General features: G+C 38.2%; 2 protein-coding genes across 7 annotated transcripts in view; one reads left to right on the plus strand and one right to left on the minus strand.

The window, feature by feature from the left end:
* Positions 1-752: 752 nt before the first annotated feature.
* On the minus strand, positions 753-8879 carry zdhhc6 (zinc finger DHHC-type palmitoyltransferase 6). 3 transcript variants are annotated; one of them, XM_053685201.1, is made up of 11 exons: positions 8686-8874; positions 7581-8104; positions 7362-7453; positions 7049-7208; positions 6660-6821; positions 6248-6301; positions 2923-3090; positions 2786-2827; positions 2539-2684; positions 1717-1763; positions 753-1547 (listed from the first exon to the last, which is right to left on the minus strand). In XM_053685201.1, exons 2-11 carry the CDS (start codon positions 7845-7847, stop codon positions 1444-1446), a joined length of 1242 nt encoding a protein of 413 aa, XP_053541176.1. In that variant the 5' UTR covers positions 7848-8104; positions 8686-8874; the 3' UTR covers positions 753-1443. The 3 variants fall into 3 exon arrangements, with proteins under 3 accessions (XP_053541176.1, XP_017339192.1, XP_053541177.1); XM_017483703.3 differs by having other exon boundaries at positions 8601-8874; XM_053685202.1 differs by lacking the exon at positions 6660-6821 and having other exon boundaries at positions 8601-8879.
* A 72-nt stretch (positions 8880-8951) lies between these two features.
* Positions 8952-24636, plus strand: part of vti1a (vesicle transport through interaction with t-SNAREs 1A) — a 117329-nt gene continuing 101644 nt past the window's right edge. For all 4 annotated transcript variants that reach the window (XR_008397755.1, XM_017483708.3, XM_047159326.2 and 1 more), the window contains exons 1-3: positions 8952-9131; positions 17654-17712; positions 18611-18721. Coding sequence is in view for 3 of the 4 variants with exons in the window: in XM_017483708.3 (XP_017339197.1) it covers positions 9038-9131; positions 17654-17712; positions 18611-18721 (264 nt within the window). In the remaining variant the exon portion in view is untranslated. The remainder of the gene's footprint in view (positions 9132-17653; positions 17713-18610; positions 18722-24636) is intronic.

Below are 24636 nucleotides of genomic sequence, written 5' to 3' on the forward strand. Positions count from 1 at the left end.
TTTTATTTTCAACTTCATCTCAATACACTGCAACTGTAGTATATGTGAGATTTCCATGGACAGTAATTTCAATACATTTCCCATTCCCTAGAACAGAACTGAAAAGCAGGTGATCAAAGCGCTGTTGTAATGGGAGTCTAAGGTGTTGAATTTTGTCCATAAACATCTGAAAAATGCATTTATATAATGTAAATACAACAGTCTGCCACAGTCTAAGACATAGCTAAAGACATACAGAGATATCTGAATAAAGTAGCTCTACAGGTTTGTCCAACTTTCCAACACTGGAGCAATACAGTAAAAAGTTTGTTTTATTCTTGGTAACACATGATCACAAATTCCTCTTTGAAAAAGTATTCTCCAAAAGGATGATAAATGGGTTTGACTGAAGAATTCATGACAATTATTAAAAATGCTTTCATACAGAAATTCACTGGCTGCCCCAATGACATGCCCTTAGACTTTTATTTTAAGTGTGTTTTATTCAAACATTTGTTTTTTGTTGTTCTCAATACAAGGAAATGTGCTGAAATTGTTGTTTATGTTTCACTACAGTTGCAATAGACAAAGATTAGCCTGGAAAATGCTGAATCTGTTCATTAAATGCTATGTACATTTGAAAATATTAAGCACTGAAAAGTGAAATTACTGAATAAATTATTTCCATTGTTTTTATATATATATATATATATATATATATATATATATATATATATATATATATATAAAAACAAAACAAAACAAAAACAAGATTACATTAGACAGAGCAGAAATGTTTACTTCTCTATTGTGAGGTTAACATCAGTCTTACAAAAATAATCAAAAATAAAAATCTTTTTTTTTTTTTCTGTACAAAGAATACAGAGTATTTGCATGACTAAGACCTTGATACAGCTGGCAAAAGGCATTGCATAAACGGCTTAGACATCAAAGACAGAGAGAAACAGAGAATATACAGAGACAATATATTCAAGTAAACCTTTGCTCAGATCCTAACAAGGAATACTTACAAGCCCCAGTTCTTCACTTCAGGAACAATTCCCTCTGTGCCACATTTCATTTATATTATCTTTGGAAATGTTACAAAGGTACACAAGTTCATATGAAGAAGCAGAAGTTGCTGGTTTGGACAGTTAGACAATTGATCTGCCATTGACTTGATTTAGAAACCTGACATCTCTGGATCAGCCAGGAACAGAAGTACAGCACGGTGCTGAGTCTGTGGAATCAGACTTCAGTCTAAAAACATGAATCTTACAATTTTACATTTTTTTTTAAACCCTAAAAGGATCCATGTAGAACCCTACAATGGATGATTTCCCATTCTATGCAGTACCCATTTAGAAAGCTAAAACCATCACATTAACCACCCACAGAACCCTTGAGGAATGTTTTTTTTGCTAAGAGTGTACAAGTCAAACAGTAAAACACACCCCACTTGTCTTATTTGTCTTTCTTTTCTTCGCATGCTGGTGTGTTATTCGCTGAGTCATAGTGGCACTTTTCCACACAGCGGCGTGGAAACCACCCTCTAACGCGGATTCCAGCTAAATCAGCAGAGAGAGAGAGAGAGAGAGAGAGAGAGAGAGAGAGAGAGAGAGAGAGAGAGAGCGCGCAAGAGAGAGAAAAGAAAAACACTTTTTAGAATGTTTAACCTTTTAAAAATTCTCATTATATGAAATGATGACAAACATTTTCATTGTAACATTGATGTACCTTTGGTCTGTTCCTCATCCAAAACTTTGTCCCCATACATCCACCACCTGGATATTAAAACATCAAATCTCATTTACAAGTTGAATAATTCAATTAGTCAGTGTTTGCATTAAGCTCTCAGTCAGTACGTTTACATGGACAACAATAATCCGATATTAACCCGATTAAGACAGTACTCTGATTAAGAAACTAGCATGTAAACAATGATTATTGATGACCTTAATCCGACTAAAGTCATACTCGAAGTAAACACAAATCGAATTTAGACATGTGGAGTATTCCTGTTTTAGTTGCATTATCGACGTGTATTACAGACATGTATACACATTAATCACACTATTAACGTCGTGTGGGAGTTTTTAGCGCATTTTCCGTCAGGACACATACACACACGGCAGTGCTCAACCGTTTGATGGCAAACACGAGAGCATGATTGCGTCCGAAACTGCATCTCAGTTTGGGGACGCAGCCGACGGCTTCAAGCAGTCGTCTATTTGCACGTATAGTATGACAAATAATTAACTGCACTTGAAGCTTTCATAAAATTAAAAATGAAACACCCAAAACTCTATACGGTACCATACTGAAGACCAACTGTATGTTGATACGTGAAATTCTGGAGGGAACGTCGGACGGCGTGGCGTGGGGACGGAATGATGTGTGCCGTTAATCGCTCTATGTTCTATATCATGTACAACCTGAACATGAAAGGAATATTCTAAAAGTGCTTCATGTAAACACCTTAATCACAATATTGTCTTACTCAGAATAAGGTCAATAATTAGATTACTGCTGTCCATGTAAATGTAGTCACTGACTCACTTGGTTCCTCTTGTGGCTAAGATGGTTTCCCCTTTAGTGAGTTTGATCCTGGGTTCTTCAGTGCATGGCGACCTGAAGAATGTATTTATTCCCTTTCCTACTGGACACCATGCTCCATTGTAGTCCTCCACAACTCTGTACTGCACCTACAGAACGTAGAACCTGGCTTTAGACTTAAACCTGGTTTAGTTTATGTCAATGCTGCCATCTTGTGTCCAATAGACATCATGACAACTCAGCTACTCACACTTCTCACACGTTTGTCAGCTTTCTGCTTCAGCTGCTCAATCTGGGGGGAAAAAAAGCGACACAAATTCACCGGTGTTATGTGAACTGTGAAGAATATAATGTGTGATGTTACTGAAACTTGTAATGAGGACATACAGTTAATGTATGCTGGTGGCATTTGTCATTTACGGGCCATTCAATACCATCTCCATCGGGGGTCCCAGACCAGGTGAACACCTGCTTGAAGTTCGCCCAGCGACTTCCCAGGTCATATGGGAAGATGAACTCCTCTCCTGTTTGGTAGTATTGGATTCTATCTTTGGCCTGAAGGGAGCATTTGAGGCTTGTAAGACGAAGAGTATTGTATATGCACACAAATGTAATTCACCAAACATAATCACCTGAAACTGACATTCTTAAGGGACATTCCTAATTTGACTCAGCATGATAAGGCATGAAATAAAATAATGTTGTTTTAAAATTTCACAATACAAAGCAATAGCAACTGGAATTGTAGCAGAGACTGTGGGCTTTTACCTGTAACTTTTATATGAGTGGTTCTAAGATTTGTAACCGATTTGTCAGGCACTGAGCTACAACGCGGGTCCCTCATTTAGCAGATTTATATATATCACACTTCTAAACCATAAAATTTGAATCAGGTATTGAAGATTGGGTGCCAGTAATTAGAACCTGCTTAGGGATTGCAGGTGGAACCTGTCTTATTTATACCCCTCTCATATCTTGTGTCAGGGGTCCCCTTTGTATTTGCTTTGCTAATTCTCCAAATTATTTGAAATATATCATTCCACTGTAAGGAAAATAATATAGAAGTGGTGCAGATTTCAAACAACAGCCAATTAGTCCATGGCTAATTCCAGAACCGTCCCAGCAAATTCATCCCAAGAGCAGACTGTCTGATGCAAAAATAAGTCTCCAAGAACCCCAAAATTTCAACACAGGATCTGCTAATAAGTCTTGCAACTGTTGGTGTCAGAGTGCATACTTCTAGAATCAGAAAGAGATTGCATAAATTTAACCTGCATGGGAGGCGTTTCAGGAAAAAGCCTTTGCTGTCTAAAAAGAACATTAGCGCAAGTCTACAGTTTGTCAATGAGCATATAGTCAAAGACCAGACGTTTTGTAATAAAGTGCTCTGAACAGATGAATCAAAGATAGAGTTGTTTGGCCACAGTAACAGCAGACATGTTTGGTATAGACCAAAGACAGTATTTCAGGAAAAGCACCTCATACCAACTGTGAAGCATGGTGGTGGAAATGTTATGGTTTGGGATTGCTTCACTGCCTCAGGGACTTTACAGCTTGCATGTGTGTGTATATAGCAGAGTATATACAGCAGAGTATATACAGTGGCAAGAAAAAGTATGTGAACCTTTTAGAATTTCATGGTTTTCTGCATAAATTTGTCATAAAATGTGATCTGATCTTCATCTAAGTCAAGGGTTTTGACAAATATAATGTGTCTAAAATAATAACACAAAAAAAATTCTGATCTTTCATGTCTTTATTGAGAACAACCAAAAAAACCTCATAGTGCTTGTGGAAAAAGTATGTGAACCCTTAAGTTAATGACCTCAAAAAAGCTTCTTTTTTTTTTTTTTTGCACACCTGGAGTCTCGTTAAGAAAATGAGTTTGGAGGTGTGGACTACAGCTACTTTGACTGATAAAAACCCCTCAAACTTTTGGAGTTTGCTCTGCACAAGAAGCACATGCTTATGTGAGCCATGCCTCGCCAAAAAGAGCTTTCAGAGGATCTACGATCAAGAATGGTTGATTTACATAAAGCTGGCAAGGGTTACAAAGTGATTTCAAAGATTTTAGAAATTCACCAGTCTACAGTTAGGCAAACATTCTACAAATGGAGACACTTTGGAACTGTTGCTACTCTACCAAGAATTGGGCACCTAGTCAAAATGACACCAAGAGCACAACAAAGACTCATCGATGAGGTAAAGAAACAACCCTGCATGACAGCCAAAGATGTGAAGGCATCATTGGAACTGGCTAACATCTCTATTCATGAGTTTACAATACATAAAACATTGAACAAGCAGGGTATCTATGGCAGGACACCATGAAGGAAGCCACTGCTTACTAAAAAGAACATTGCTGCACGCCTGAAGTTTGCAAAAGGGCACACTGACACTCCACAGCAGTACTGGCAAAATGTTTTGTGCACTGATGAAACTAAGATTGAACTATTTGGAAAAACCACACAGCACTACATCTGGCGTAGAAAGGGCACAGCATATCCTCATGAAAACATCATCCCAACCGTAAAGTATGGTGGAGGTAACATCATGATTTGGGCCTGCTCTGCTGCATCAGGGCCTGGCCAGCTTGCAATCATTGAGGGGAAGATGAAATCCCAAGTATATCAGACAATTCTTCAGAATAATGTGAAAATGTCTGTACGTCAGCTGGAACTGTGTAGAAGTTGGGTGATGCAACAGGACAACGACCCAAAACACCGGAGCAAGTCAACAACAGAATGGCTTCAGAAAAACAAAATCCACCTCCTGGAGTGGCCAAGTCAGAGCCTGGACCTCAACCCAATAGAGATGCTATGGAATGACTTGAAGAAAGCCATACACGAGATGTCCAAAAAATATGACAAGCTAAAGCAGTTCTGCCAGGAAGAATGGGCTAAAATTCCTCCTGAACGATGTGCAGTTCTGATCCACAGTTACAGGAGGCGCCTGGTTGAGGTTATTGCTGCCAAGGTGGGGTCAACCTGTTATTAATTCTAAGAGATCACTTACTTTTTCCACTGCCATTTTGAATGTTGAATGAGTGTGTTCAATAAAGACATGAGGGATCAGAATTTTTTTTGTGTTATTATTTTAGACACATTATATTTGTCAATACCCTTGACTTGGATGAAGATCAGATCACAGTTTATGACAAATTTATGCAGAAAACCATGAAATTCCAAAAGGTTCACATACTTTTTCTTGCCACGGTATTATATGTAATAAGACATTGTCCATTAAGAAAGATGGGAATTTATTCAGCTTTGATGTTAACTGAACACTTCTAAAGCACATTCACTAATCTTTAGATGTTGCAGTGAAGTCTTTTCTATTTGATGAATACATTAAATATTTTCACTTCAGGGTTATTTCTTCCCCGTTTTTGTTCTTCATTTAACATAATATTATGAACATCTTATCGTATTAAATATTGAATTGTGAAATTTCTATTGGGATACACAGACACTACAGACCACATTACAGAAGTGCTTGTGCAGATTACTCAGAGTCTAAAGATAGCAACAAGACACTGCCAGAAACAGAAGCAAGTACATTATTACATAATGTACTTACTTCATAATAAGAATATAAGCGCTTCAAATATATATGGCATGTTTACAAGAATGTAGTTAAATCTAGAACATACTGACATATGGAATTAAGCTAAGCATGTTACATTTGGCAATGAAAGAGTATAGATGCTCACCTTCTCCTCAATCCATACTTCAATTGAGGTTTTGTTTCGCAGAATCACTTTTATCTGAAAGTAAAAAGCAATTCTTTTACAAGCTTTTTGCAATTGCACTCTATGACATTGGTTTAGTCATGGTGTAGAGATTTACTAAGCAATTGAAGTATGTGTTTTGGCCAACTCTGCTAGTGTCTCCCATGTTGTGTAAGCTGTTTTTTTTTTTTTTTTTTTTTTTTGGGGGGGGCTGGGGGGGTTACTTAGCAGATGATCAGATTAACAAAAGTATTACGTAGGTCAAGTCGAGAAACACAGGATAACATTAAGTCAGGCAGTACAGCTAATTTTCCTCTCATGAAAACACTGCACAGTGGACAGTCTAAGGGACTAACGGAAGGTTTAAAAGAGCAGACTAAATAACATGCTGTACCTGAATAAAAAACAGCATGCCAACGGCAATGGTAGTGCCCAATGCCAGTCCCAGAGCAAAAAGATTAGCTGCAAAAGCTGATATGCTGAATGGCATTATGGGATGGTGGACACGTCGAGGGGCACTCATGTCTATCTTCACTGAGCTCCAACCAAAAGAGATCTGGAGCAGACGTACAAAGGATATACACAAATACAGTAGTTCTTTATCATATAGACACACTGTATATGGATACATTTGCATTAGAGTTCAATTAGAGCTGGACTGAATCTATACGGCCCCTTTAAGGGTTATTATTAATCAAGGTAGTTTATTTGCCAGAGCCTAATATATACACAGATGAAAAATAAATATAATAGATACGCAGATGAAAAGATGGACTTACTGACCCGGTCATTTAACTGAGAGTACATTGTCATGATGAAAATGAGAGCAGCGTGGATGCAACCTAGCGGGGCGAGGAGGAGGAAAGTGGTGAAGTAGGCATGATTCAGATGTCCGCAGCAGTTGTTGATCCAGGGACAATGGTGATCCATCTTCATCACACACCTGAAAAAGGAGAAGAGACCGCTAAATATATATATAAAAAAATAAGTATTTAAATATGCTGTGAAGTAACTCAGTTCTCAACGCAAGAACTAAATGCTACAATACTCCGATGCTGTTAGTATAGCTAGTAGTAAAAACACACGCAAATGCTACCTGTTACACTTTCTGCAGTGGTGAGATCTTGGGGCTTTATAGCCTTCACACACTCTACAGAACTGTAGGTACCTAGTGTCTTGCGGATTTTCCTGTTAGAGAGGAGACACCACATGACCAACATGCAGTTTTATTATACAGAGTTAATCAGATTACAGAAGAAAACTTAAAAATAGATACATAAATAAATCACTAATCACTCCAGAGCATTGTATTTACCGGTTTCCACTGTAAAGGAATATATCCAGGACCCACAAACATGGCATTGAAATAGTTGTAAAGAATGAGGACAGTCCAGTTGATGAGCATAATAAAGTTAATGCTGCCACTCGTAGTGTCCAAGGGCCAGTACCAGATAATAGAGTCCAGTATGGCCATGGACGAGCACACAGCAATGACTGTAAGTGCAATGATCGGACCCCAGTGACAGAGCCTCCTAACCTCATGGATGTTTTCAAATACAATAATGGCAGATATAATGTTCATTTTGCACAGAGAGTATTTCGGCAGCTTCGTTGAAATGACAAATGGTTAGTTATGTTGTCTTTCTTTAATGAAATTATTTGACCATGAGGAGGATAATATATATGTTTTCTGTCTTCTCCGAAACATCCAGCGATCGGTCGTGTCATGGGTTACAGAAGCTGTCTGTGTGGTAGAGTCACTAGCTCTCCTCTTGTCTGGCATCCTTTCTCTCTGACCAGTCTGATGCTTTACTCTCGAGCTGGAAGCATGTCACCCATCTAGGCAGAAGAGTGGAGGGGAAATAACAGAGAAAAGAATAAGTCCATTGACAAATCCGGTATGGGATGAAAACTAAAGTTCAAATGGTATGCAATTTGCAGCAGTTGGCTAATCCATGGCAGTCGTAACACTGCTTGTGATGTTCCGCGAGGAGTCTGACTACTACACAGACTGCTAATGATTCTGTCATGTCAACAGACTGGTCTTGACTTGTCCTCTGGGCGTTACAGAAACCGCGCCGCAAAATTTAGGATACGCAGATCATTACATTCAACTTAAATGTTTATAATTTACGGCACATGCAGAACACATCCTAACCGTAAATCTAATCTAGAAACAGTCATTCGTTTGTATTTCTAGGTAACTACCAATATAGCAAGCAAGCTAGCGAGCACTGCTCCCATGAGATATGGGGATCATTCAGCAAATTATACATATCTGGCCATTAATGACAATGTAAATGTCGTAATACGCATTAGATATATTAGCAGTTACCTCTGAAAAAATATTTCCCTTTGCAGCAACAGCTAGCTATCACTCACAACATCCATTCACTCTCCCCCAAGTCAATACTACTCACTTCCTCATTCTCTCGGCCGCAGTCTGAGCGGTGCGCCACTCATCTCTTCCGTGTATACAAATGGAAATGGAAATTATCAATACAACTGATACTTGCTTTCTTGTTCACTTTTGAAACACCCCGTGCAAAGTCCGAGCAATAATATTTATCTACAACGTTCTTTATTTGTTTGTTTGTTTGTTTTTTCCTTCTTCCCCTAGAACCAATGAAACAGTAATGTGTTTTTCGCCGGAAAACAATTTCAGTGACACATCCAGGAAGTGACGGCGACGTCAATAATAACATTTGATACAACCAGCGTAATAGTGTCGCGACATCCGTCTTAGAGCGGTTAAATTCACAATTCTCAACAATGTCTTCGGATTTTGAAGCCTACGAACAGGAGTTTGGTACTCTCACCGCAGAAATTACCAACAAAATAGGAAGAATACCGAAACTTGGTGGAGGTAAGTGCTGTCTCCCCCCCGAAAAAAAAGACTGTCAGCTGAACCGAGGCAGCTAGTCAGCTCCTGTAATGCTAGCGAGCTGGAACCAGCCCAAATCCAAAGCCGGTATGCAGTTGCCAAGGAGTCGCTACAGCGTGAGCTGAGTGCTGGTGCTCTCATGGAAAACGATTTAAAAAAAAACAACAGACTTTCCATTGTTTCTGTTAGAAAGTTAACGACAAGCACGCGTTATCAAATGACCAGTGTGTTTTACGCCTCACTACAAACACACTCAGTGTTTAGTTTTCTGAGTTCTGACGTTATTCTCTCCTTCTCATGTTCTCAGTGACCGCGGTAAAGTTTATACAGCTGACGTTTCCTTAATAGCAGACCAGTTTAGAAGCTGAAATTTGTCTAGTTACTAATAAAATTATTATTTTTTAAAAATCTGTAATATGAAGCCTTTCTTTTTAGAAACCTAGTAAACTAGTAAGTGTCTGAGAGAATGGGGTTAATTGAATGTTACTGACATACAGGCCCCTCTGAAAGTAGTGGAACAGCAAGGCCAGTTCGTTCGTTCGTTCGTTTGCTGTACACTGAATAATACATTTGGATATGGGAAGACAGATCGGAATTTCAGCTTTCAATTCCTGATATTTATATCTATATGTTTTAAACAGCACCCAGTTTTTTAGGTGCGTTTTTAGTAAGTATAGGAACAGATAGTCTTAAAGTAAATGAGACTTAATATTTGATTGCATATCCGTTGTTTGCAATAACTGCATCAAGCTGATGACTCACTGATATCACCAAACTGTTACATTTTTCTTTTGTGATGCTTTTCCAGGCATTTAGCAACCTCTTTCAGTTGTTTAATTTATTTATTTATTTATTTATTTTTTTTAGGGGGGGGTCTTTTCTTCAGGAGGTGAAATGCTGCTGGGTTAAGGTCTGATTGATTTGTCCAGTCTAAAACCTTCCACTTTTCCTCTGAATAATTCATTTGTTGTGTTGGCAGTGTTTTATGGGTCATTGACTTTCTGCATGATGAAGTAGCTCCCAATTAGATTGGATACATTTCTCTGTAAATTGTCAGTCAGCATGTTTCTACAGACTTCTGAATTCATTCTGCTGCTACCATCATGAGTTACATCATCAATAAAGATTAGTGAGTCTGTTCCAGAAGCAGCCATGCAAGCCCAAGCCATGACATAACCTCCACCGAGCTTGTCTAATGAGCTTGAATGTTTTGGATCATGAGCAGATCCTTGCTATCACCACCCTTCAGCCTTTACATCATGTTGGTAGAAGTTAATTTTGGTTCCAGATCTTTTGTGGCTCATCTCTGTATTTCTTTGTGAATTCCAATCTGGCTTTCTGATTCTCACTGCTGATGGTTTGCATCTTGCGGTATAGCATCTTTAGTATATTTCTGCTCTTGAAGTCTTCTTCAAACGGTGGATTGTGATACCTTCAACCCTGCCCTGTGGAGGATGTTAGTGATGTCACTGACTGTTGATTAGGGGTTTTTCTTCACAGCGCTACAATGTTTCTGTCAGCAACTGCCATTGTTTTCCATTTTCAAATCAGACTTTATTGAGAAATTTCAAAACACATTACAGACACATTTTTTTACAATTGCAAATGACTGCATTACACTACATTAGTTACATTTACATCATACATATATTAACACTTCTAATTGGTTCACAGCATATTACACACAGTTAATTCTCACATTTACTTACATCGCAATTCACACTCCTCCTCAATATTTCGCACCTCGTCACATGCTTAATAAAGTCCATGGGTGCTTTTTTTGTTCTTCTTTCCATTGTCTTTTGTCTTTTTAATTCACACATAATCTGTTTAAAAACCATCTCAGCGGGGATATGGCACTGATTGATGACCATTTTGCATCTCATTTTCCATATTTTGTAGTTGGTAATGCAGATAACGAGCCAGTAAAATTCTTTTTCTTTTATAGTATTGTTTTTTTTTTTTTTATCAATGATTCCATACATTTTTTGGTTTTTCACTTATGTTTATATCCAGTCCTATGTTTATAATTTTTGCCATATCTCCGCTGAGCGTGAGCATTGTGTTAAAAGGTGTTCGACAGTTTCATATTCATCACAGTTATTGATGGGACATGTTTTGTTTTTTGTTTTTTTTGCAACAAAAAACAGCTAGTCTACCAACACTAATTAACCATGCCACAACCCGAATGATTTCTGAAATGTCTCTTGTATTTGTTTTTGATGCACTGCTCACTTTTGTCTGATGTAAGATGTTTGTTTAAAAATACCTCCGTACTCGTATTCATTTAGCTATATATGTTTTTACTAGTTAAGTTACACCAGTACAGTTTTAAGTGTTCATATTTAGTTGTATAATCTCCATATATTAGTTTATGAAACGGTGCTGTTGTTTTCCTTGGCCAACCTGTTTGACGTCTGGCTGTTAGTACACCAGTGGTTTCTTTCTTTTTTCAGGAAATTCCAAATTGTTGTATTGGCTATGCCCAATGCCTGTGCAATGGCTCTGATAGATTTTCCTTCTTTTTTTGAGCTTCAAAATGGCTTGCTTTTCTCCCATTGACAGCTCTCTGGTCTTCATGTTGGTTTATCCTTTTTAACAACAAATGCAGTCTTCACAGCTGAAACCCAGGGCTCAAACCAAGAGTAGACATTCATAGCTATTAATTGTACAATTAATTGTGCAATCAATTTAACAGGACACACCTGCACAACAAGAAAAACCTGTCAGTCACATGTTCTTTAATTATCATTAATCACTTGAAAAATGGGTCGGTTCAAGCAAACGGTGCCATGTTGTAAGTTGTTTAACATATCTACATATAAACAGGAAATTCTGAAGCTGAAACTCAGATCTGCTCTCTCATATTCATCTATTGATGTCAAACCCAGATGTCTTCAGTGAATATCAAAAACAAAGAGGTGGCCTTGCTGTTCTAGTACTTTCACAGGGGATTGTAAGATAACACCTTTATTAATCCCAGGTGGGAAATTCCAGTGTTACAGGCAATGAAGTAGCAGGAGAGTATTAAAATAAACAGCAATATAAATGTACACACTGTATGAATATATACACAGAGTATAGCTGCTGTGAAAAATGGTACACTTGTATGCTGGTAATAACGGTGTGCAAAAATGTCCTTGTGCAGCATTGGACCGAGAAAAATTCTTAAAGTGTGATGTTTATCCTTCTAGAAGTAGTGCAGAAAAAGCAACATGGCTTCTCGTTTGGAGAACAACAGGTCCATGTTTGAATACTCTGAGTGAATAATCGTACAAACAGAAATCTTTAACAGTATTCTCATAAAGCGATTAAAACCACGTCATTTAAAACTTATGTAATTAAAAAGGTTTAACGTTATTTTATTCTGTATTACTTTCCTCCAATACAACAATACAAACGTATAAAAAGCATTATTATTATTGTTATTATTGGGTTCTGTGAGGAAGAATCACAGCACATAGATCATTGTTAAACAGCATGAGCATTATACTGAACCATGATCTGAGCCATGATCAGTTGGTGGTGCAGTGTACATAAGTGTACAAATGATTTACAGCTTCCAGACTGATCTAGAACTAAAGAGGGATTAAGATTTTGGCATCGTTACTTACTCCATTCCTGTTTCTCTGTATTTGGAATTTTCCTTACAGATACTGTAGGTAGAGAAGTAGCTGGGAGAAAATATGACTGTTCCAAATGCTCATTTGTGGGTGGTTAGCAGAACACACATGCAGCTTTGCTGGTCGTTCGCTCGTTTGATTACACAGTCCTTCTACTGGATACTCGCTGGGCTAATGTACCACCTGCTGTTGATCATATGCATGTCAAATAACATTGTTTTGTACAGTACTTTTGCTGTAACCATGTTCATTAGAAAGGCAACATCAAACAAATTCTTCTTACTTTTAATCACATTTTATTGGCTATCAGCTGATTAACCAATCAGAATCTACCTAAACTACTGGGATCAGGGTATCGCACTTATTAATATAATAGGCCAGATCACCACTTTCTCCTTGAAATTAATTCTTGGCTATGCCGCTGCATATAATCAGCGTTTTTAAAAACGTGTGATGTAACTTGTGGAGTGTTTTTTTTTTTTTTTTTTTTTTGCCTTTTTTTTTGTGCCTTTTTTTCTGTCTTTGTGTTTGTTTTTTTGCGGTCTTTCACAGTGATGTTTGTTGGTAAATGAGACCTTTTAACTGTACTCGTTCGATGCATGTTAATAGAAGAGGGCTTTGGGTGAATGCATGTTGTGATGTCACATGACACGTCTCGGCCCAAATCTGCGGAACATCTGTGATAATTTAGAAAAATTGCAAGTTCTTCCGAATATTGAAGAGTTTGCTTGGTTTTGCGTTAGTTTCTCCGATTGCAAAATAGCAAATTCCTGGTGGGATTTAAGGGACCTCCCAGGTATATGCTGATGGCCACAGAAAATGGTGGATTATTTGGAACAGCAGGAGGCAAATAGGCACCCACAGTTGTGTCTATATGATAACTGGGACAAGCCCTACCCCCAGACACACACACACACACAACTTTTGTGTTGGGATGTTTTGTGTTTCTCCAGATTTTATGCATTTTAGACTTAACAGGTCTTAACTGGCCAGTTAATTGATCAATAAAAAAACTGTGAAGGTTTTATTGTCATAACAGTTCTGTAAACTTCTGGGAACATTGAAAACCACAGACATTATATCATAACAATCAGGACTAGTTGGTGCACATCCCAGCCTACATTCTAGCCTACTAAATAGTATGCTGGTACACATATGGGGTCATTTTGAATTAGCCTTTAGAGTCTTGAGTGCATAGTATGTGGTCCTGAATTCATCAGATGCATTACTGCAGCCGTCAGATGTGTGTAGAAGAGTGCAGCACAATGCACTGTAAAAATGTTCTTCCACACGTAGGTGGCGATAGTGTTTTTCTACCAAAATCTTACAGTTAGCAGTTTTTAAATGTAAATTAACTATTAATCAAATTAGTCTGCTTATGTAAAACTGTTGCTTGAATTTTATTATGTGATATTAAGGCCTGATATGGGAGGCTGAATGCATGTATACATAATGAACTAATTTGATGGTGAAAGTCAATAACAGTTAGGGATGTCACAATACCAAAAATCTAGTAGTTGGTACCGATACCACCAAAAATACATGATACTTGATACCACAGTGTGGTATAAAAATAAAATTTTAAAACACTCATGGAGGACCTCCTCCTCTGGCTGATACTGGCAAAGAGAGGGGGATATTTTTGTTATCAAACACTGTCTGACAATGACCTATAAAACAGTGGAGGCTGCAAGTGCTAAGGTGCACTCCTAAACATACGCATGCGCACACACCTCCTTATACTCTGAATGCAAGCCTTAGTTTAAATTCACTGATCTGGTCTCAGGCCAAAAAGATTTATTAAAAGCACGAACATTTGAATAATTATTAGTGACATTAGGCTACATTTAGCTGACAGGACACGGGCTGAATGGCGACGCATGGTGGCCCATTAGGAGGTAGTTTATAACATCGCAATGCGTTAGCTTCGTTAACAAATAACTGGCTATCGCAAACATTACATGGAGCATAACGTTAGCTGGTTTCACGGCCACAATGCCAGCTGCCTCAAACATAATATAGGACCGCCTTTCAGATGCTTCGCCAAATTCCATGTGTTTCCTCGCTTTGCTTGAAATGAACAATAGCATCGGTTGCACACCGGCTTCAGAGCATCAATTATATGTTTGTTGTCATCTGCCTCAAATGCAAAGTATTTCCATATTCGACTCTTACCACCTTTCCTCTCAACGAGTTGGGGCGGAACTAAACTTGTCGCCATCATCTGTAGTTTTTCCCATGTGCTTTTTCTTCTTCTTCACCACTTGTGGACCTACTAAAACACTTGTGAGTATTTGCTGCCCCCATTAGTTCCAGAAGAATTACAACCTCGGTACCGTCATTACCAACAGTACCAATGTTACTGCAGAAAAACAAGTACTGTCACATTTTAACAATGTTGGTACCGAAGTCTCGGTTCTCGTGACATCCCTAGTAACAATAATGTGTAAATACTATTAATAATATTTTGTTAATATGTGAGTTTGTGAGTTTATGCAGGAATAAGCGGAAAGAATCTTTAGTTTTTTACAAAAGTAAATTTTACAGTAAAATAAGAAATATGTTTATACGAAATGTGTATAACAATGAGAGTTTTCCTGAACTGTACTGCCTAACTTATTATTATTATTATTATTATTATTATTATTATTATTATTATTATTATTACAACATCCTTTGTGCTTGATTCAACTTATTTTATATCATTTGTAAGTAAAATGCTAACCGACCCTCTGTTATAATTTCTTTAGTATGTATAATATTTCGTATCATTTCTAGTACTGTTGAACATTACAGATAGAACATGGTGTAGCTAATGAGTAACGCTATGTAGAAAAAAAAAAAAACTACAACAAAAATACACGGGGAGATTTCTCATTTAAATAATGTACTAGAGCTCATTGCTTGTATCATTTCTCTTGCTTATTGAAGAGAAAGAGAATGTGCATTATGTTCTATTGTTACATTGTGTTAAAGCTTGGCAAAAACAGGATACTTGTCGTCCGTGCAGCCCACCAGCAGCTGCTAAACACGTTTAAATAAACACCGTGAATATGAACAAAGACATTCGCTGTGTTTGCTCATCACGCATAGCCAGGCTTGTCTCCTTTTTTTGCAGAAAAGTTTCGTTCTTGAATTAAATTATGTGTTGTGTGTGCGGATAAAGATGCCCAATACACCCCCCCCCCCCAAATCATATGTTTGTTGGTGACCTTCTGTATGATCTCCTAAAGCCAGCATCAACAAAACTCTCCTTTTGTTGTTATTGCAGTGCACAATGTCCCATGTGCAGACCCTGATAAAGCACACTGGACAGATTAAATGTCCTTGGCTGGCTCGCTTCATTCATTCAAATAGATGTTCGCCTTTCTAGGTTTTGTTATGTACAGCACAAAACCCAAGCTTTAAATAAGAACTCAAGGAGAATGTTCGCTCTCCTTCCATTAAACTTAAATGAGTATTTCTTATTTAAAAAGGAACCCCAGAACGACAATGTCTGCCAATCAAATGCTCTGAAAAATTGAACGGAGATGTAAAGACACACCTTTAGTAAGAAAAGTTTAACTCTATGTTGGTCTGATGGTCAGTGTGTGGTTCTCATGGGTTGCTGCTAGTGTCCAGTACATGTCGAGTAGGGACATGCATATTTCAGCCTGTCCTGCACTGCTTCTGTATAGAACAACCTTTGTCTGCTCACCTTACAAAGAATTGCCCCAGGCTGTTTACTGTGTGGGCTCTGAGGTTATATCTAGGTTTGAAAAATGGATAGATGTCCAACAAAAGATGGGTGTACTTTTGTTTTGACTTTATTGACAGACATCTGCTTTTATACTGTTAATGGATTTTTTTCCACAGAGCATTTTGTTTTAAGGCAGTGCTAGTCTTGTTTTTATTCTTTCCATGCATTTTAATATATATACAGTACTGTGCAATAGTCTTAGGCACATGCAAAGAAATCCTGTACAGCAAAGTTGCCTTCAAACATAATGAAATTAAATGTTTCTAAATGAAAACAAAATTTTCTCAAAATTATTTTATTAATAGTCTCAGGCAGTTTTATGGTAAGGTTTATTGAGCATCTTGCAGAACCAGACATGGATCTTCTGGAGACTTTGACTGTCGCACTTGCTTCTTATTTTTGCAGCAAAATCCTGCAACCATCATTGTGTTTTTGTTTGTTTGTTTGTCTTTTGCTGAAAAGTCTCCCTTACGTAATATGCTGCTTTCTTTATGGACATACAAGCATTTTTCTGAAACATTTAATTTTGTGCTGGAAAACTAATGTTTGGGAATCTTGTACTGACTCGATATTATAGAAGTCATAAAATAAAAATAAAAATCTATAATAAAGTCTGCACTAAAAAAAATAGGCTGCCTAAAACTTTTGCACAGTACTGTGTATGATTTTATATATATATATATAATTTTGTATGATGTTAGTTTTGTTAATCTTACACGCTTTTTGTGTTGTTAACATCCGATTATGGTTATTACAAGAACATATAAGGGAAAAATAATGCTTTTGTTTGTATTTGTCCGTCACATTTCCTGTCATTTTGTAGTTCTCATTTGTGTCCTCGACTCACAAAGATGCTACATCCTGATTTTACTCCATGGCTGTATGGCTCGAGTAGTGTTCGGTGGAATTGGCATCTTCCTCTGCGAGTTAGCACGAGGCTCCTCCACAGACCAACAAAGATGTTTACATGTGGAGAAATAGCAGACATCAAATACGGATCTTTCTATGACACGAACGAGTAAATACATCTTCAAACGCAGGCTTGTTTTTTTCCTGTTGATGTGCGAGTAGTAGGGCTCTTGTCATAAAGCGCAGCTCTCCCATCAACTGATCAATATGTTTTTCTGCTTCTTCCTTTTCAGAGGACAAGACGCAGCTGGTTCTAAATGTCGACAAACAGCTTGAGGAAGTCAGAGAGTTGGTACGTCTTTGATCAGTAATTTCCACTTTCCACATTTTCTAAATAATGAATTTGGGAGGGGGGAGGGAAAGAAAAATCCCCTGCATAAACAACATCTGTAATGTCAGCGGTGACATTAGACACTCTTCATGTGGCTGAAGGCTTCTCTGTGCTAACAGTGTGATCACATCCTCATAATACAGATTTAACTGACACCACATGACACATATCATGCCATTAATGCAGAAAGGTGTCATCTGCGGTGCTAAAAATAAGGACATGTGATGCATGTTGATTGCTTTTGTGCTTGTTCCGCCATGTAATTGTTGATTGGATGCTGTAAATCCGCTGGGCTGTTTGTTTGCGTGTGTGTTGAGGGGAGGTGTACACATGCTCATTGATGTGACATGGACACATGCAGTAGCTGTCATTGAAGAGCCACAGCACTTGGTAGATCTGCAGTGAGACTCGCTTCTCTACTTATTTGATGACTTTCCCTAGCAGTCAGAACTAATAAACTGATCATAAACAGAGCTTTTTGGAAGAATTGGCTGTAAAGGTGTTCTAAGAAATTTGTTACTGTCTTTTTACATAACAGTAAGAGTATGGCTTTAGGGTGTCGGGCAGCTGTGGGAAGTTTGGCAGTATAAATGAGAAACCAAAAGGAGAAACTAAAGGCGATTGTAAAATCCTCTTTGGACAGCAGTAGAAAAGACTCCATTTTGTCAGAACTTGGTGCAAAACTGCACAACATCTAATCATAGGTTCTGTGGGCCTTAACTTTAAAGCATCTTTTTTTCTTTATTTTGCTTTCATGGTTTTCTGTTCTTCTGCTTGCAAAGTTTCCCTTGTTTTTGCTAAACGTGGGACACAATGTAGTTGGTTCACAAGTTAAGAAAATCCAATCTGCTGTGCGTAGTTGGAGCAGATGGACCTGGAGGTACGAGAGATCCCCATTCAGAGCAGAGCCATGTACAACAGCCGCCTGAAGAGCTACAAACAGGAAGTGGAGAAGCTCGAGAAGGACTTTGTGAGTACAGCACACCCCACAACACCTGCTCCTACACTACATACGGCGCATCAAACTTTGTTTACGCCATTGTTTACGCAAACATGTACACAAGCACACAGCCCAAAAAACGTATTCCCTCTTCAAAACACAATTCTTTGAAGGTCAGTGGTGTCTACCGAGGCTAATTCTGAATGTGTTTTCTAAACTTGTGTTGGGCCTGAGGAGCGTGAGGCTGTGCTTCTCCTCCATGTCCTTGTTTAGTTATTCATAAATCGTGCCCACCCTCCAAAACCCACCCTACACACATCAAACCTTAATGAAGGCCTTGCCCTCAGAAACTGGTTTTTGTCTTGCTTCACAGTTTTTTTTATTGTCCATTGTGTTCAGACATGTACTTATTTCTTAAGAAAATATGATTATTTTCTTTACGTTCTTTGCTTTTACTTTCAATGGATTTTTACTGCCTGTGAATATCACACCATTGTGCCATCTGTGTGAATGCGAGTAATTAATCTGTCTGAAATCTGAACTCACATTAATCTCAGCACGAACCACTTCCCATTCCTTTTCTTTTCCTGTCCTTCTTCCTCTAAATCCTGCGTTCAAACCCTACACGTGTATCTAATTAGAGGTGTGCTCAATATCAATGCCAGATGGTAGCTCCATCAACAAAGATTCCAAAAAGGCGTGAAATAAATGAGAACATTTAAGAAAATGAACTCTTTCCAATCATCTGATGCTATGCCTCTGAGATTGATGGCTTGGATCAGAGTGAGATCTTTTTTCTCTCTCGCTCTCTCTCTCTTCCCCCCTCAGAGAAGCCTCACACTCCTCACCATGGGCATTTAATTGGCTGATGATTAATCTTTAACTTCTCTTGCATGACTGATGGTGCGGTTAATTATCATGCAATTAACACTTGCTGTGCAGTGCTTTTACATTACATTCAGCATTCATCTGATCCGTTTAACCCCCTTCAAGTTAAACTTGTGGATTATTGTTTTCCTTTGACGTGTTCAGATGTTTAAAGCGTAGGATAGCAGTCCTCAGTTCGCTGGTGTAGCTGAATACCTTTTCTTGAAAAATTGTAAACATCATGGGTCATTTCCTGTGTATACAGGAAGTTTATGTATGTTAATTTGTTTAATAAGCATCTCCAAGCAGGTGATTTGAAAACGGGATAGTAATTGGTCTGATTTTGAATCCGATTTTCTTCCTTCAGCATGCATTTGAAAGATCCCCGAAGCTACTGTTAATAGTAAGCCCTAGCAAATGCCCCAAAGCTGAGCGATTCAGCAGGGTGCTCAGAAGTGCCAAATGCTTTAGCATAGATGGCTTATCCTCGCTGCCATGCAATGTGAGCACACGCGCGCACTTCTAAGAGGTGTCATGAAAAAGGCCATCGCTTATTTTATTTTAAAAAAAGAGTCTTTGTTGTGCTTCCATGGGAAATCAAGGCTCTTTCCTGGCCTTCCCCTCATCTGGTCTTCCTGGAGCTTCTCTCTCTTTACCCCTCTCTCACATCCAGTCATTCACCCGTGTTTGAAGTCTTCCTGCCATTGCCACTTGCCACACTCAGCCTCCTGTTCAGTAGCAGACGGAGACTGGTTGACCCAGCAACTCCGCCACTCTTCTAGGGGGAAAAAAGAGTAACATATCAGAAGGACCTGCCAAAGGCGGGTGTGCTTGATGATGGCTTCATTTTGATAAAGGGACAGTGGGTCTGAAAGCCAGGCCCTGTAGAGGCCATACATTGGCAGAGAAAAGAGAGTGTTGATTTATCTGTCATTGGTCATGCTAAAAGTCATTGGGTTCGGGGACCAGAGTGACATGCCTCTTAGTCATGCCTTTGATCTGACAGAAGAGCATAATGGAGGCATAATTTAATGAAGCCATTTGGGTAAATAGACTTCAAATCTTCAAAAGAGCTGAGTTTCACCACCTCTAAGTTCTCTTATATGGCCATAATATCATGCTTGTGCTTAGCCATAGATTATAAATATGCATTAAGTATTGACGTATTGTGGATGCCCACAATGTTTTGCTTTAGAATAGAATTATCATTAATAATCAGAAATGTACTTTGGGGGTTTGATACAAATCACAGCTTTCCACCTCTTCAGCCGAGTTACTTTTAAGACTTAATTTGTTTTCCTTCATGAAAGGTGGCAGCATAGCCTTTTCATGAATTTCATCGAATTATAATCAGGTCTATGACTCGCCACTTTCCTGACTCCCTTTCGCTTGAATATTTTTCTCTTCCCTGACCATGAGATGGCGACATTGTACTAAATATCTTACCAACAAAAACTGCATCTGAGTTGTTGAGGCTTAAAGGCATTCGTGGATCAGAAGAGCCTCTTCTTGGTACAACTAGACCTACTTATACCCAGGAATAGCTCTCCAAATTGTTTATATCTATAATATTTGAGAAACTCAGAAATTAGCCTCAAGAATCCTGATATTTGGCGAGTGCTTACAAGGTGACTGTTAAACCAGAATGATCAACAGATCTCTAAACTCTTGAGACCCACCATTACTCTGAGCAGATATTTATCCGGTCTGATATCTCACACTGGTACAGTCTCTACAATAATTGATTTTGTATTGCATTGAAGTGATTTAAAGGTAACTGGAATAAAGTTTCTGTACAGTCTTTATTTACATCATGTCAACATGTAACACGTGCACAAATTCCCTATGATAAAGCTATATTCTACATTATATGAAAGTGTTTACATTTCTAAAGCATAAATACCGTGTAAATCAGAAATCAGATTTTGGAGCTGAGGTTTAGCAGTGCCAATTATAACACTGGTGTTACATGATCTTCATACTGGTGTACATGGTTGTATCAATAAGATTACATAACATGTTCTTTATTTAGTATGAACACCACTAACAGTGATGTGTACAAGTACTGAAATACACAAGCATATTTTATAATAGATATCTGTAGATATCTCATAGGTGCAATCGATATGGCAGATTATGTAAGTGTTCGTGAGCTGTCCGTATTTCACTTTATAATATGCAGATAACGGTGATGTTGTGTTGCATGGCTGTATATTACCACCTTACAGCTTGTGACGAAACATTGAACATCATTGTAAAAATGGGGACGTTTATGAACTAATTATTAGAATAATTTGTTTGTTTTTGTATAGTTGAAGGGTGAATGAAAAAGCATAAACTGTAATGATGGATTCAAGAATGTATTTAATTCATTCAAATTTTTTTTTTTTTTTTTTTTTTCTCCCTTAAAAATAACACAATTTTGTTGAATATTTTGATAAGTGTTTAGTTACTTTTAGAAATTGCTGTTGTGTGTAATATTTATAAGTAAATTATTTAGGCTAAGTAACTTAGCACATTTTGTACATTGGACCTTGCAATGTGTATGAGGAAATAAAATAGTTTTCTAGGCGTTATGATTCTTAATGCTAGATGCATTTATTAGTACTTGAACATGTTATGCATGACACAAGTCTAATCAATTCCAAAAACTGTTCCGTATAGAAAAAGATTGAGCGAAGAGTTTTAAAACGGCAGATTGCGTCTTTGGCATTTTTCTCTGAGGATGTAATACACTGACGGAGGGAATCGAGGGAAACGTGTAGAGGTGTGATTTGGTGGCTTTGCGAAATCTGCTCCGTGGCGCATGTGGTAATCGCGGTGATGGGAGGTTGATGAGGTGAAGTCCTGTGTCACTCAGAGGGGAAAATCAGGGCTCCTTGGCTGGAAATGAGAGGATAGTGCACTTAATAGAAATGGGATGCTATCACTGAGCCAGTAAACTAACAACCTCTCAAAACACTGCATCTTTCTGTGCATTCATGTTGCATCATTTAGAAATCTATATCATCTTTAAGAAATGTGTGTAACTTTATATACATGGACTATATATAGAGTAATGGGTTGAGCTGCATTGTTTGGCCACTGTAGCACTTATCCTCATTATGCCAATGTATCCTTATTGATCTGCAAGACACACAGGACACCTCATCGTTTAGAGCATGAGCACGAGATAAAGTAGAGCTGTCTGCCCTCCTGCCCTCTTCTTACCACTAGCATGAAGACATAAAGTGACAATTTATTTTGCCAACTGTCTTAATAATGGAAAAATCATGAAGTATTTATAATGGTTCTTATTTTAAAAAGCACATCCTGGAGTCAGAGCCAGGAAATATACAAGTGCCAGGCTATTTTGATATCCAGTGTTTTTTGGTTTTTTTTCCCCCTTCTTATTCACTGTTTATTTACAGAATGGACAAAGTCTTTGACTTGCTTTATAGTTTCCCACTTGAAGTTCATTTACTTTCCTCTGACTTAAGTGCCTCTAATGAGCACTGTGTAAAAGCATGAGCACATCTCTGGGAATATTTTGGCTTCAAGTCTGCTGGTTTAAAAGCTGAGGCGGTCTTGATGAAATCAAAATATTTGTTTCAAGCAAAAGGTTTGCTACGTGACAAGACCAGCTAGCACGATCGTTCATTTAATTTCATTCGTTCATGTACAGTAGATGTCTTTTGTTTTACGTCTTGGTGACCTGATGTAGTATCTGATTCGCTGTTGTGGTGCCTTTGTTTTTCATCTATAGTGAAACTCTTGACTTATGGCTATACAACTTTTTTTGTTGTTGTTGTTTTTTCTTTTTTCTCCATCAGAGTTAAATACATCATCCTGATCGCTACTGACCTCTCTAAGTAAAGCTAAAAGCTAGTAATTCCTTTATTAATTGGATCGCGTTTATGAACCGTTTGAAGTTTAAACTGTGTGCCTATATTTGTTTGAAGAAGCAACTAAATCCAATTTTGGAAACCGTGTTTAAAAGTGTGATGAAAGAATGATGTATCGTCTTAATAAGTTCCTCACATGGCCTGCAAAACACCCTTAGGGTGCATCTCTCTTATATTTGCATATATTTGTTCTTAACCTTCACAAGTCTTATTTTAAAGTGTGAATGAAGTTAAGTCCAGTGGGGTTATGTATATAATGCTCCTGTGTGAGGCAAATCTCATTTGAATTGTGCATGCATAATGAAGTTTAAAAAAAAAAAAAGCATATAGAAATTTATAGCATTAACAATGTAGCTAAGCTCATGCCTGTTTACCATTCTGATGCTAATAACTTGACCATTCAGTCCAGACAAAGGTCATGCTATTGAATGTCTTCGTAAGAAGGTTATATAGCGGATCAATCCACATATGGACATGAACGTTTTCACGCAATAATAAACCCAAATATATTTGTGACTAGCAGACTACCCTCATAGCTAGGTCTTAGAATAGACAACACTGTAAGGTCAGCAGATAAGCCACTGCTAAAGCTAAGAAAGAGTTAAAAGTGCATTTCCAAAGGAGAGATGGAGAGAGAGAAATTTTGAGGCAGGCATGGGGGAGGCATAGAGGAAAAAGTTCCCTTTTTTCCTTTTTTTTTTCTTTTCTGGAAGGTTCAGTGAACCATATGTAGGTAGCCACAGGCTAATAGGCGATTGGTTCCTTGCTCGCCAGGTATCCTGTGCCTCAGAAATCCCTCTTCCATTTCCTCTAATCTCACCTTTTCTCTGGTGCTGACCCGGGGAGGCACATTTTAATCCCCACTGCACGCCAGAGGAGAATGCTGGGATGAGAGTGGGTCTGGCCCTGCCTGCTCTGCCAGGCTCCCTTCCCATCGGCTCTTCGTTATTGATTTCTGCAGCACTGACGAGCCAGGGTCGACTCTGCTAGCACCCGTGCCAGCCTCTTTCCCAGACTGCCATTAATGTGCACTAGAGAACAGCATAGAGAGAAAAATGAAGATGGGGGAAAAAACAGCCTTTGATTTTTCATTAGAAATGCTTCCCTATTTTAATATTGAGTTTAATCGGCTCTTGTGCCTTAAAGAAATAACCGTTCACAGCGACTCCCCGGCCTTCAAAAAGTATATTCTGC

This window comes from Ictalurus punctatus, chromosome 13, assembly GCF_001660625.3.
Source record: "Ictalurus punctatus breed USDA103 chromosome 13, Coco_2.0, whole genome shotgun sequence".
In the NCBI taxonomy this organism is placed as follows: Eukaryota; Metazoa; Chordata; class Actinopteri; order Siluriformes; family Ictaluridae; genus Ictalurus; species Ictalurus punctatus.

What these genes read in the sequence shown, in the direction of transcription:
- zdhhc6 (XM_053685201.1), bottom strand. Translation starts at nt 7,847, where the DNA reads ATGAACATTATATCTGCCATTATTGTATTTGAAAACATCCATGAGGTT. An exon ending in GCATGCTGTTTTTTATTCAG is followed by an intron (nt 6,302 to 6,659) that starts GTACAGCATGTT and finishes TTTTACTTTCAG; the next exon opens with ATAAAAGTGATTCTGCGAAA. An exon ending in CTGACAAACGTGTGAGAAGT is followed by an intron (nt 2,685 to 2,785) that starts GTGAGTAGCTGA and finishes TACGTTCTGTAG; the next exon opens with GTGCAGTACAGAGTTGTGGA.